General features: G+C 43.8%; 1 protein-coding gene and 1 pseudogene across 1 annotated transcript; one reads left to right on the plus strand and one right to left on the minus strand.

The window, feature by feature from the left end:
• Positions 1 to 806: 806 nt before the first annotated feature.
• On the minus strand, positions 807 to 12,329 carry Cpox (coproporphyrinogen oxidase). The gene is made up of 7 exons (XM_059277091.1): positions 11,678 to 12,329; positions 9,499 to 9,642; positions 9,140 to 9,250; positions 7,491 to 7,632; positions 6,522 to 6,740; positions 2,883 to 2,987; positions 807 to 2,245 (listed from the first exon to the last, which is right to left on the minus strand). Exons 1-7 carry the CDS (start codon positions 12,204 to 12,206, stop codon positions 2,158 to 2,160), a joined length of 1,338 nt encoding a protein of 445 aa, XP_059133074.1. The 5' UTR covers positions 12,207 to 12,329; the 3' UTR covers positions 807 to 2,157.
• On the plus strand, positions 3,068 to 3,415 carry LOC131922820 (10 kDa heat shock protein, mitochondrial-like; annotated as a pseudogene).
• Positions 12,330 to 13,308: the final 979 nt, after the last annotated feature.

The raw sequence follows: 13,308 nt of genomic DNA on the forward strand, positions 1-13,308 counted from the left end.
GCAGAGGATTTTAAAATTTCAATGTTGTCTTGTACCTACCACCTGCAAGCCTTAAATACAACTAAATCAGCCAGAGATCTGTGTGATTTCCGCCCCCTCCCTCCCAGCTCTGGGAATAAAACCCAGGGCTTTATGCATGCTAAACAGGCTCTACCATTGAACCATATGCTCAGCTTGACATTTTTAGTTCTTAAAAGGTAACCAGACCAGTGTATTCAAATACACTGTTCTTATGTTTTTCTTTTAATTCATCTATACTGAAATATTACCCACAGATACAAGAAAATTCTATGATGTTGTAACTCTGAACTCAATGGATTTTGATAAACATATAGCGTCTAATAACCATCGTCACCTCAGTCACAGCACAGAAAACACCATCAACTCCCCACCTGCAGCCTGTGGCAGCCCTGACCTGCTTTCCTGCGGAAAGTCTTCCTGGTCTAGTGTTCCCGGGTGACATTTGGCAGCACGTTCTTTTTGTGTCTGGCGTCTTTCTGTTGCCATGGTGCTTCTGATGCCTAGCCTGGCACACTGTTGCATTTTCAGTAGGTACTCATTTCTTGTTGCTCTGTGCTTTACTGCATGTGTAAGTCACAAACTGTTTATCTACTTACCTGCTAATTTGCCATCTGAGTTGTTTTTGTCTATTCTTACTAAAATTGCTAAGAAAATGAAATGCAAAATTTATATTTCTCTTGGATAAAACACCTAGTAATAAGGAACTATGGTTTCAGCACTGAGAAATATATGTATTCCTAAGTCATTCCAATAAAATAAATAATACAAATCCTTATTTGTCTTATTTCAAAATAAAATTTATTAGCTGGGTCTGTATAAGACACGAGGAAGAATCTGTAGATTTTTCTCACCCTAAAAGAGCCAAACACGATCACATACATCCAACATATTCCAGAATAATATTTATATATGTATGAGACACTGCTCCTTGCAAATTCAATATATTTCGAATCAAATAAGACACTCCAGTCATATTATTATTTAGACAGACAAATCATGCATAAGAAATCTGCTGTGACTTTTAAAAGAAAAGATAAAAGTTGAGGAATCTCTCATTTGAAAAGTAGGACAATTTCAATTGGTCCATTTTTTAAAAAGTATAAAATATCCACATGTTAGACTAGCTTCATTCATTTTAATTAAAGAAGGAAAATGTTTTTCATTTGTTCTTAGTCTAAACTCCCATACCTAAATGTGTAAAATATAAAACTTTAAGTATCAGAATCCAGGAATATAAGCTTTTGCTTTCAAGAATACATAGAATCCCAATGCCAGCAAGTTATGATCTCACAAAAAAAACTCAACACTTAGAAGTTTCTTATTTAAATAATAATGCCATTTACAGTTGTAAACTATAGGTCATCATTGAATTATAATGCAGGAACTGATGTAAACTTTCAAGTGCTCCTAAATACCTATCTTTATAAAAAAAATGAGTATTTTTATAATATTCTGGTCTATAGAGAAAGACACATGAAAATTACATCAGAGAAACTTGAAAAATGACAAAGGAAAACATGTCCCTTCAAAATGCATTCTTTTTGGTTTTTTGAGACAGGGTTTCTCTGTATAGCTGTAGCAGCTGTCCTGGAACTCTCTCTGTAGCCCAGGCTGGCCTCAAACTCACAGAGATCCACCTGCCTCTGCCTCCTGAGTGCTGGGATTAAAGAATTAAAGGTGTGCACCACCAGGCTTCAAATTGCATTCTAAAGTTACCAAGAGGGCCAACCTGACTGAACTAATGAAAGCTAAAATGTATCCCCTGATAAATTTCTGTGGCAAAAACTACAACTTCCAGCAACAAGTAAGTTGAAGAGCTTCCTGGTACATATTATAGTACTTACATTCCCTTATCTTAAGACCTGGAATGTCAAAATAACTGGTCACAGACAATGATTCTAAAAGTACAAATGGGTTTTACATCCAATGAATCTGGCAGTTTTACATCACCATCCATCATTACCACCTCACCCCACAGCCTGGGAAAGATTCAAAACCACCTGCCACAGAGGTGCTGCCCAGAGTGGAGAAGGCTGGGACAGTAAGGCACAAAGGATTGCCTGCCACACAGTGGCAGCAGTGCAGGAAGACCACCACGCCTGCGTCCACCAGGCCCTGGAACAACGCTCTGCTGCATCAGTGTACCCAGTCCTTCGGATGGCGCAATACTTCCAGAATTTCAGCCTCCTTGGAATTCTCTGGGGGCGAATGCATGTACTCCCATCTACACACATGCAAAACAAACCAAGAAAATGCAAACAAAATAACAATAAATGACACACATAACTAATGAAGTATGAAATCCTAAGAGCAAAAAGAATGCACTGTACCTTCACCTCCCTGTGCCTACCCTGCCCTGCACCCACTTGTTGATAAATAAATAAGGAAGGAAGGGGAAAAAAACTGCTACTTAAGAGGTTAAATTTCTTAGTAATTCTTAGGTATATCTGGGTTAATATTAAGATCCTAAAGTCAAAATACACTTTGAATAAACTAGAGTTTCATAAAGTATAGAACCTTGGATGATACATAGGTAGGTATTAGCTTAATTTTACACATGTATCTTTCCAGAAACCAGGCTGTGAGCAACGTCAACCTCAAACCCTCAAGCACCACTTCCGGCCGCCTGTGCTCTCTCCAGGTCCTCATGCACCAAGCTATGACATTCATCCTATCAGTTTTTACAAAATCCAATTTGATGTGCCTTATCCACCCATGATTTTCTTATAAAATCAGCACAAGGAAAATAAATAAAGCTGTAGGTAAGACAATGTCAGGGTTAACGTGCAGCTTCTGTAGGGCACAGGGATTGGAGGTGGGGGTGGGGGGGGGATGATTACTATGATGAACTGTCTCCTTACCGGGCTGTCAGAGGTAAAGACATCAAGATGCTTTCGATCCTGGATCCTGGAGTAAAGAGGCCAAACTTGGTGCCCCGATCATACACCAGATTAAATTCTACGTACCTGTCATAAAGATATCAAATAACAATAGGATGTGAGTCTTTTTGGTTTGGTTTTGTTTGTTTGTTTGTTTCACGTGTCCCGAGCCAGTCCGCAGGACTCTCCTTGCAGCAGCGCAAGCCACGGCTGAACAAGCTTTCGGAAAGCGTCTTCCGCTCTTTGACAAGTATTGGTTGAAGGGAGGGCCACCGAAACTGTAACCAAGGGTGGCATTCTGCTACCAGAAAAGTCTCAAGGAAAGTATTGCAAGCCACAGTAGTGGCTGTGGGATCAGGCGCGAAAGGAAAGTGGGGAGAGAGATTCAGCCGGTCAGTGTCAACGTTGGAGACCAAGTTCTTCTCCCAGAACACCGAGGCACCAAAGTCACTCTAGATGACAAGGATTACTTCTTATTTAGAGATGGTGACATTCTTGGAAAGTATGTGGACTGAAATCACTGTTGCAATGGTGTCGCATGAAGCTGCCCATTCCACTGGTGTTCTGAACCACACATCGTGCAAATAATTTCCATGTCTCCCTTTTATACTAAACTGATGATGCCTAAACTAACGACAGCCACTGTCTCTGGAGTTTAGTTTCACTGTACTGATACAAACATTTCCAAATAAAACAATGTAAATGAAAAACAAAACAAACAAACAAAAAAACCAGTAAGGGTGTGTGCTGACTAAAGCCTTCCAGAAATACCTAGAGAACACTGAGAAGGAGTTTCTCTCCAGACCCCTTATCAACTGGGAGCCAGGACACAGAAGCTGCTCACAGACCAGGGAGCCGTCTCCTCTGGAAAGCATCAATAAAAGGGTATTCTACCCGATGAACAATGGGATACAGATTGTGCTCAACACAGAGCAATCACAAATCAGGAAGGGTATTCCCCCATGAATAAACAGTACCAACAGAAACTGGGACCAGCCATGCACAACAATGAAGAAAGGAACAGCATTCTTTTTTTTTTTTTTTTTGGTTTTTCAAGACAGGGTTTCTCTGTGCAGCTTTGGTACCTGTCCTAGAACTTACTCTGTAGACCAGGCTGGTCTTGAACTCACAGAGATCCGCCTGCCTCCTGAGTGCTGGGATTAAAGGCATGTGCCACCACCTCCCGGCCAGACATTCTTATTTAGTGCGTAGGTTGTTGTCATTAAGCCCAACAACAGCAAAAAACAAAACAACAAAACAAAACAAACAAAACAAAAACACCTCTAGGATCCTTAGTACTTCACTCTTGGAAAGACAAGCTTTGTGTGGGAGTTTGTCAGAGAACCTGTAACAATTTCAGCAACTGTATCTACAGATTCCTTTCTGTCTCCATCATCTTTATCACTGACTGGCTTCCATGCACTAATGACTATTTTATTCCTCCTTCTGCCTGTCTCAACAGATTAGTCAATTAAAAACAAGAACAAAACCTCATTCCCAAATCTGCGGGAGATGATTTCCCCTCTCAGCAACCTTTTTCACTTGACATTGCCTTTCTACAGTGTGTTCGACAACACGTTTGGAGACCTAGCTCAGGGATTGTCATAGAGGAATTCTCAAGATGCACTGTGTAGCCTGCCTCTGTGCTGCTTTGGAGTCAGGATGCCTCCTTGCTCAACATCTGCCTTGACTCTTGCAGCTTTCACTTGGACCTGACCTTTCTAGTGCTTCCTATGCATCTAACTGCTGACATTCCTATAATCCACAGGCTGGAAAGAACCTCTTCAACTTCACCAATGCCTCTATTCTATCCTGCTGTCTCCTCTTTCTCAAAAAGAAAAATTAGTTCAGATTTTAGCTCCTATTTTCCTATGGAAAGATAACTAAGAGACCAAAGTTCAAGGTCTAAGAGGACAGCAGTAACCAAGACAACCAATTAGATGAGATGCCCAAATAAGAGAATGGATAAAGTCAAAATAATAAAGTCAAAAGGGAATCCGGTGACTCCTGAAAGGGACAGTCTTTTTAGAGGTTGGGGGAGGGAAGAGGTCTGTAAAGGATACAGACAACGAGTTATGAATACAGAGTAAGAACTGAAGCCGGTGCTGAGCACTAGGCATCTTTATGATGCAGGGGTTATCTTAAGCCCCAGCGTCCACTGCTATCTTCCAACCCCGAGATAAGGGTGACAGAGAGCTTTTATTTGAAGATTAGTGACATACTAAGCCATGAGGAATTAATCTAGCACTTCACACATTGCCTAACTCAAAAGACAGCAGACAGGCAATGATACACACAGAGCAGAACTCACAGAACGACCTGCCATCAAACGATGAAAAAGAAAAAAATATTCTCGTTTTGTGTAATGGTAAATGGTAAAAGCTTCACCTAAGGAGGATCCATAAAACTTTCAAGCTTTGCATACTGAATATGCCCAGTAATAAAGCAGAGCTTTAATTAACAATATCCTTCCTACTGAACTATGAGCCACTTTTCACCACGTCTATGCTATGCCTGCCTACTCTGTAGTCAGGCCCATGCCTAACCTCAGGGGGACCCAAGATAAATCTAGAGAAAGAAGGACAGAATGGGAAGGGTATGATTGATAGTTGTGTATGTGTGTATGTGTGCATGTGTGCAGTGGTGTTGGAGTGGGCAGGGGGAGATTAAAACAAACAAACCCAGAAAGTTAAATACAAACATTTCTCTTTAAACTTGTAATAAGGCCTTTTCAAGGCACAGCTTTACTTCCTTAGGCCTCAAAGTTTCAGGTGCCTGAGAGAATTAACATGAATTAGAAGAAGTCATGTTATGACTATGACTCGTGGTGCATTATGCAATTAAGATGGCCAAAAGAAACGGGGCTGGCAGAGCGGCTATGTGGACGGAACACAACCTTTCTCACCAGCTATGAACGCACCAAGTTCAATACAAAGTCAGTGGCTGGCGGTAAGTATGGGGGAAAAGCACACACAGGACAATTCAGTGTCATATCTGGGATGCTATCGGACTGCTGTGTTATCTTGGGTAAAGGAATTAACTTGCTAAGGACACCTTATGATTAGTGAACTGATGATGCCATGTATACCACAGGTTTCCTGGGAAAACCAGACACAAAATACCTTATACACAAAATACCTTATGCACAGTAATATGTAAAGGTTATCATTAAGAATGAATAGTTTGTATTAAAATCACTTTCATAAAATATTTAAGATGAATTTTTTTAAAGTGTGACTACAAATTTATAAGCAGAAAAAAACTTAAATGATGCCCTCATCTTAGCAGAAGGATAAAAACTGTCACGAGGAAATAAAGAGAATTAAATTCCACAAGTACTTATCTTATACGGCACATGTGCCTACCATGGGTGTGTGTGTGTGTGTGTGTGTGTGTGTGTGTGTGTGTGTGTGTGAATTAAGTAAACCTTGTGATGTTGGTTATTTATACAATGCTATTAAATTCATTTTCAATATTCATCTACTTAAGAAAAAATTAACAGTGTGGATTAATAAGTATAAAGTATTTGACCACAACAATCCAATAGCCACTATTCACAGAGCCGCCCCACTTCTGTGAGTTGTACAAAGAGACGTTCATGTCCACTCTTCGGTCACTCACCGCCCTCTCCTCAGCTGCTGCCACAGCTTATCCTGAGGGGTGAAAGAGTCATCACAGTGCTTTTTCACAATGGGGACATAAGAAGGAACCACAGCTTCAGCACACGTCTTAACGAAGCGGAATGCTTCCTCCTTGGACGGAGAGTTGAGATCATCAAAGAAGATGCCTCCGATGCCCCTCCGCTCCCCACGATGCACTATGTAGAAGTAGTCATCGCACCTAAAACATGCAGCAGAGTTAAATCATGGACCAAAAGGTAAGACAGAGAGAAATACATGGGAATAGGTACGGGCCCTTAGGTTCAAGGCACTCTCCCTGACTCATACCAGCAATATTTTCTATACTTTGAAACTAAGACTTAGGCCAGATTTTCTGAGGATATTACCCATGCAGAACATGCATATACTCTTAAGTGTGGAGCAACCAGGCAACTCAAAACAAGCCAATCTAAGGATAAGGAACACTAAGAACTTCAGCGAATAACACAAGAGAACAGTACGGCTACCTACTTCCTACAACAAGCAACACCAACCACTGGGGCACTGTTGTTTTTACAGGAGGCAGAGGGTGAGCATCTCCTAACACAGACATCAGTTGGTGCGAGCCTGAGCTCTGACGTGTCAAAGAGTCTTCATTCACCAACAGCAGGATGCTGCAAACAACTTTAGGTCTCCTTCAGGACTAAAAGGGGCGACTCTAAACCATGTACGGCTGCGGGGGAGGCTGGCAGAAGGAAATGTTTACAGAACGTCTTCATCTGTGTTAAAGGTTACCCTTAGGAGCCAGCACAAGAAGCCATCAACCTGCTCGGGATGCCACCGTCCTCTGTCTAACAAAACAAGTCTCCTAAGACACCACTTACTAATGCCAAACGTGTAGAACAGCCCTTAACTTGGAGAGAGAGCTCTTTCGATGATCATTATATAAGGCCCACAAAAGATTACCGAAAGTACAGTCTCAACAGCTTACCATTTTTTAAATTTGGGATAGATATCTGGCCCGTGCTGATCACAAGCTTCCTTTAGAGTGCGATGAAAATGGACAGCATCCTCTTGGTTCAAGTATGTTGGCGTGAGGTCACATCCACCCCCAAACCACCAGTGCGTGTCACCTACCAAAGCAAGGGAGCCGAATCAATGTTGCCGCGAGACTCGAGCACACCAGGATAGTACTAGCAAGCTTAACTCAGCAACTTAATTTATGGATATGAAATAGGTCACAGCCAAGCAACATTTAACCGAATTTGGTTCTGACAGCTGGTAAAGCTGAGGCTGGCAAGATGTAAAAAACGGGAAGAAAATGAGATAGGAAATTAGTGAGAGAGAAGAAGCTGGCAGGGAAATGGAAGAGAATGGTGAGTAATAACAGTCCGTACAGCTGGTCTCAGCTGTGAATCTCAATGTTGGCTTAACTTTGGATCACACAGCTCAAATATCTCAGCTAGATCACTATTTGAAAAAGCAATTTCTGGGCTGGAGAGATGGCTCAGCGGTTAAGAGTACTGACTGCTCTTCCAAAGGTCCTGAGTTCAATACCCAGCAACCACATGGTGGCTCACAACCATCTGTAATGAGATCTGGTGCCCTCTTCTGGTCTGCAGCCATATGCAGGCAGAACACTGCATACATAATAAATAAATAAATCTTTAAAAAAAAAAAAAAAAAAAGAAGCAATTTCTACATAAAGTTAATAAAAACAATGCAGGAGAATCTGATGATCCCACTCTTAGGAGTCACCCCAAAGCCACTGACACATTCCATTTACTCCATAAAGGGAGAAAACACAAGCTAAGGGAGCCATCTGCCATGTAAGAACAACTGCTTCATGTACTCGCTCTTATCCATAAGTTGTCAATACCAGTTACCAGCTATTATACGTGTGTGTGTGAGTATAAAATGTTGTGTGTGTGCAGGTGCACATGGGTGCATATGCATCCGTGTCCATTTGTGTAGAGGCCAGCAGCTGACATCAGATGTCTTCCTTAATCACTTTACCATTTTATTTGTTTTGAGACATGGTCTCTCACTGAACCTGGAACTTACGAATTAGCTATACTGACTGGCTCCTGATATCCTCCTGTCTAGACTCTCCAGCTCCCAGCTTTTTAAATAAGTGTCGGGGGAATCCCAACTTAGGTCCTCATGCACTGTATATAGAGTACATATATTTGTGGGTGTGCCCCCAATGGCAAGTTCTCAATTTCAGAAATAACAAATTTATATCATGTTGGGATTGAAGTTTTGGTTCACAAAATCATTCTGTGTAGACGAAAGAATCAGGATCATTCTGATGTTTCAGGTCCTATACACCCTGCCAAGACTAAGCCTCTGTAATACCACTAAAAAGCATAGTAATTTTGTGCTTTCTTATTTTGTTTTGGTTTTTCGAGACAGGGTTTCTCTGTGTAGTTTTGGTGCCTGTCCTGGATCTCGTTCGGTAGACCAGACTGGCCTTGATCTCACAGAGATCCACCTGGCTCTGCCTCCCCAGTGCTAGGATTAAAGGCATGCACCACCGCCGCCCAGGCTTCCTTTCTTACTTTTTGATAGGGTACCTTTCGATTCTTTAAAAGACAGACTTTGCACAGCGATATTCCGCACAACTCTTGAGAGGCTTACCATCAGCTTCCTCTACTTCAAAGTATCTGTAGTTGAAATGCATAGTGGGTGCATAAGGATTCTTGGGGTGAATCACAGAGCTTATACCCATAGCAGTAAATGGCAATTTACCTGGAAAGTGAAATAACATAGTGAGATGCATTCAATCACCTAGTTTGACACAAATTACTCTCCTGTGATTTCTGAATCCATTATCATAAGCAGCTCTGTAACTTGTCCCTTAAGATATACTTTTCACAGTAAAAGCATGTGAACATGCTTACTGGGCATATGCATCCAACGGCTGTCCCAGAAGAAAGAGCTACTTTTAAGTAAAACTGGCAGGAAAACAGTTGGAAGGGAGAGTGAACCCGACTTACCATCTTTCCTCTTCAGGACTTTTCCTCTGCCTCTCATCTGACTTGCTGCTTCCTCAGAAAGACTCCCATGAACGACAGAAATGCTCACCCCAGCCTTTTCAAACACACGCCCATCCTGAAGCACACAGGTGATGCCACCACCTCCTGTCCACAGGAACAGAAAACCACAGAACAGGGGACCATCAAATGGGAACCAACTCTTCCCGTGAACTCAGCAGCATGAGGCATTCACTTCCTGCTCTAGCTCCAAAACCATCTATAGCATATATTCTAGTGCGCAGTAAATTGGATGATTAGCTTAGCTTTCTGTCATAAGCTGTTCGTACTAGGCAAACATTGAACCTAGACACAAACCACTAAAATGACTGTTTCTTCTGTGTTCTCACACCATTGCCTAATCAATCACCAAAGAACTCTGTCTTCAAACATCACTAAAAGGAATCCATTTGTTATTCACAAAATAGAAAGCTAATGTCACAGGCAGGAGTGGGTATATTTAAACAGTGTTCTACTTTCACTGAATACAAGAACTCCATATTGCTTCACGTTTTCTTCCCTCAACCTGCTATTACCTTTAACTTTTATATGCAATTTAAAAATGTAGCTATTCAAGCTCTTAAGGGATTCAGAATCTTAAACTGAGTAAAACATACATAACTATTTAGGTATATGAGTTTAATGGGATTTTTTTTCAAGACAATAGGGTCACCCAAAACCATTGCTTCTCAAAAATTAATGTCTGGGGGCTGGAGAGATGGCTCAGAGGTTAAGAGCACTGACTGCTCTTCCAGAGGTCCCAAGTTCAATTCCCAGCACCCACATGGTGGCTCACAACCATCCGTAATGAGATCTGGCACCCTCTTCTGTATACATAATAAATAAATAAATCTTTAAAAAAAATTAATGTCTGCGTTGCTTTATTTCTAAGAGCTGGTGAGAGAGAGTGTGTGTGTCACAAAATGGTCCAATACAACCCTTGAACATTCCAAATGAGAACAACTCAAGAGACGCAGGACAGCATATTCAAGAGCTCACAATTGGGAGGAGTAAGTGACTTTTTTTTTTCAAGTGCTGACCATGTTTCTGACATTCTAAGCACTCTACACATATTCATAAATTACGAAACATGGGAAGAAAACAGTAACTTCCAAAGGTTACAAAGCTAGCTATATAGTATGTGAAACTGTGCCCTGGGTCAGTGGCCTTTACTTGAAAACATCACAAGATGGAAAACTAGATCAGGCCGACTGTCATTTAACATCGATGTGGCAGCATCACAGCTCAAAAGGTGTTGACGATATGCTGTTATATTTCCAGCTGGAAAAAGGTCAGCAATCCTCAGGTTTAAGATCTAGATGGGAGGGGAGAATATATAGGGAACATGGTCGCCAATACATGACTCAACACGAATGGCAGGTATTTTAGGGCTCTAAGGAAATGTTTTCCTTCAAAATTTTTTTTTTTTTTTTTTTTTTTTTTTTTTTTTTTTGAGACAGGGTTTCTCCGTGTAGTTTTGGTGCCTGTCCTGGGTCTCGCTCTGTGGACCAAGCTGGTCTTGAACTCACAGAGATCCGCCTGGCTCTGCCTCCCGGAGTGCTGGGATTAAAGGCGTGCGCCACCACCACCTTCCGGCTCCTTCCAGAAATCTTGTGTATTTAATTCAGTAAGAGCTACTGAAACACCAACCAAATTATTTCTTCTGCAACCCCCCCCCCAAAAAAAAGTAGGGAGATTCTTGGCACAGGGAGTTTAGTAGACACTCAGGATGAAGGATCAGTGTTCCTTCTGCCTCTACAGGACAAGGGACAAATACACCCTAACCAGCAGATGAAATGCAGTATAGGAAAAAAATCTGTTCAGTAACACACTTTGAACTTTGAACGTGCAAGCTCCCGTTTGTTGCCTGCAAATGTTCCTTAATAAATCAATAGAAAGTGCAATTATGAATTTTGAAATGGCAGTATTTTGAAATGGCCAGTCCTACGTTATTGGCACATCTGGGTCCACATCTGCAAGCAGAGAATACACGGCTCTCTCAATGTCTGTCTTTTTTTAAGGGTGTCCCGTCTAATAGATCAATCCCCTGTAGGTGCTGCCTACTTTAACCTAACCCCAATTCTAAACTGCAGCTGGGGCCCCCTCCATCCCACGGTAGGTGACAGGAGGGTCCTCTGCTCACCTTCCTTCCTCTCCCATCGGTCCACGGAGAAGTCGGCGACCCCGTCTACTTGGGCCAGCGCCCGACACACCTGGGCCTGGGTCTCCATGATCATCAGTTCCATCTTGGTCTTCATGTCCTCGGGCCTCCTCCGCAGCTCACGCAGGTCGGTCACCGGCGAGGTCATGAAGGCGCTGCAGCGGCGAGCCAGCTCGTCGTCCTCCTCCTCCTCCTCCCTGCGGCCAGGCGAGGGGCTTCGCGCCCCCGAGCTCTTGGGCACCATCTCCGCCCGCTGCACGTGCCCGAAGGCGGCGGCTGCCAGCCCTGCCAACCCCGCCAGCGCCGCGGCCAGCCCGGTCCCCAGCCAGGACCCGCCTCCAGCCGAGGGGCTGTGGCCCAGCCCGCGGCGAGCCTGGGTACCAGCGGTGCCAGGCAGCCGGCAGACGCGAGCGGACGCGCCGCGCGGGGACCAAGCGCGCAGCCGTCCATAGTCGCCCTGCACCGCGCGCCAGCAGGGGCCCGCGCCCAGCCGGCCCAGCCTCAAGGCCATGTCCCGCCGGGACTGGGCAGCGCCGGTCCTGTAGACCCGCCGCCGGAGTGCCCCGGGGTCCTGAGACCGAGACTCGCTGCAACTGGAACCGGGAGCCTGGAAGAGCTGCTGCGGGTGTGGGCCGCAGGCCGACAGGCAGCAGGCGGGAGTGGAGGATGCTGGGAACTGTAGTCCTGTCCTATCGTCACCTGCACCCGCCTGGCTGCTCCAGGACTGGAAGATAAGACTCCACCCCGCCCACTGAGGTGGGTCCTACGGCAAGTACGTGAACGTCTGTGGAGGTGCTAGAACTGATAAGAGGGGCCCTTTACCCTCTCCATCAGCGACACAGTTGTGTAGCTTGATCTGCTTAAGGGGTCCCCTGGCAGCAGGATCAGGATCCATCCTTGGTGCATGAGCTGGTGTTTTAGAGCCCACTACCTATGTTGGGACAACTTGTACAGCCTTAATGCAGGGGGCGGGGCTTGGACCTACTTCAACTGAATGTACCAGGCTCTACGATGCCCTACCTTATAGGAGGAGGGAATGGGGGATCCGTTGGGGGCGGAAGGCTGAGGGGCAGGAGGAGGGAAGAGAGGGAGATCTGTGGTTGGTACGTAAAATGAATAAAATTTTCTTAATAAAAAAAAAAGTGCCGTTTCGTCACATACACCACCTTCGATTACCCTGCTCACTCACCCAAAGGTGGGGGGCTGGAAGGCTGAGGACAAACGGGCAGAAATCAGACACAGACACCCCTGTCTTAAAATATCAAACAGAGATTGCAGACTAGTCCTGGCTATGGGTCTGGGGGGTGCCCCTTCGTCCTTTTGGGGTAAGCGCTAAGCTTACCCAAAGAGTTCTGGAAAGACTGAGTAAATAGTGGGCTCCTTAGTAAATCCTAGGGAAAACATGCACACTCCAGTTTATTCTCCTGGATCTCTCTTCTCCCCACAGCCCTAAGCTTTGAAATTATGAGGGTCTCAGAAGCTCGCAGATTGAGCAGTCAGCGGCTTGTGCCAAGCCAGATGGTGCCTAGACACAGATGTTAACGTCAACATGTTTTATAATATCGGAAGGGCTCATTTGCCCTTTTACTATCCGGGGTGATTTTAATTTCTAC

The sequence above is a fragment of the Peromyscus eremicus genome, chromosome 12 (assembly GCF_949786415.1).
Source record: "Peromyscus eremicus chromosome 12, PerEre_H2_v1, whole genome shotgun sequence".
NCBI classification, from domain to species: Eukaryota; Metazoa; Chordata; class Mammalia; order Rodentia; family Cricetidae; genus Peromyscus; species Peromyscus eremicus.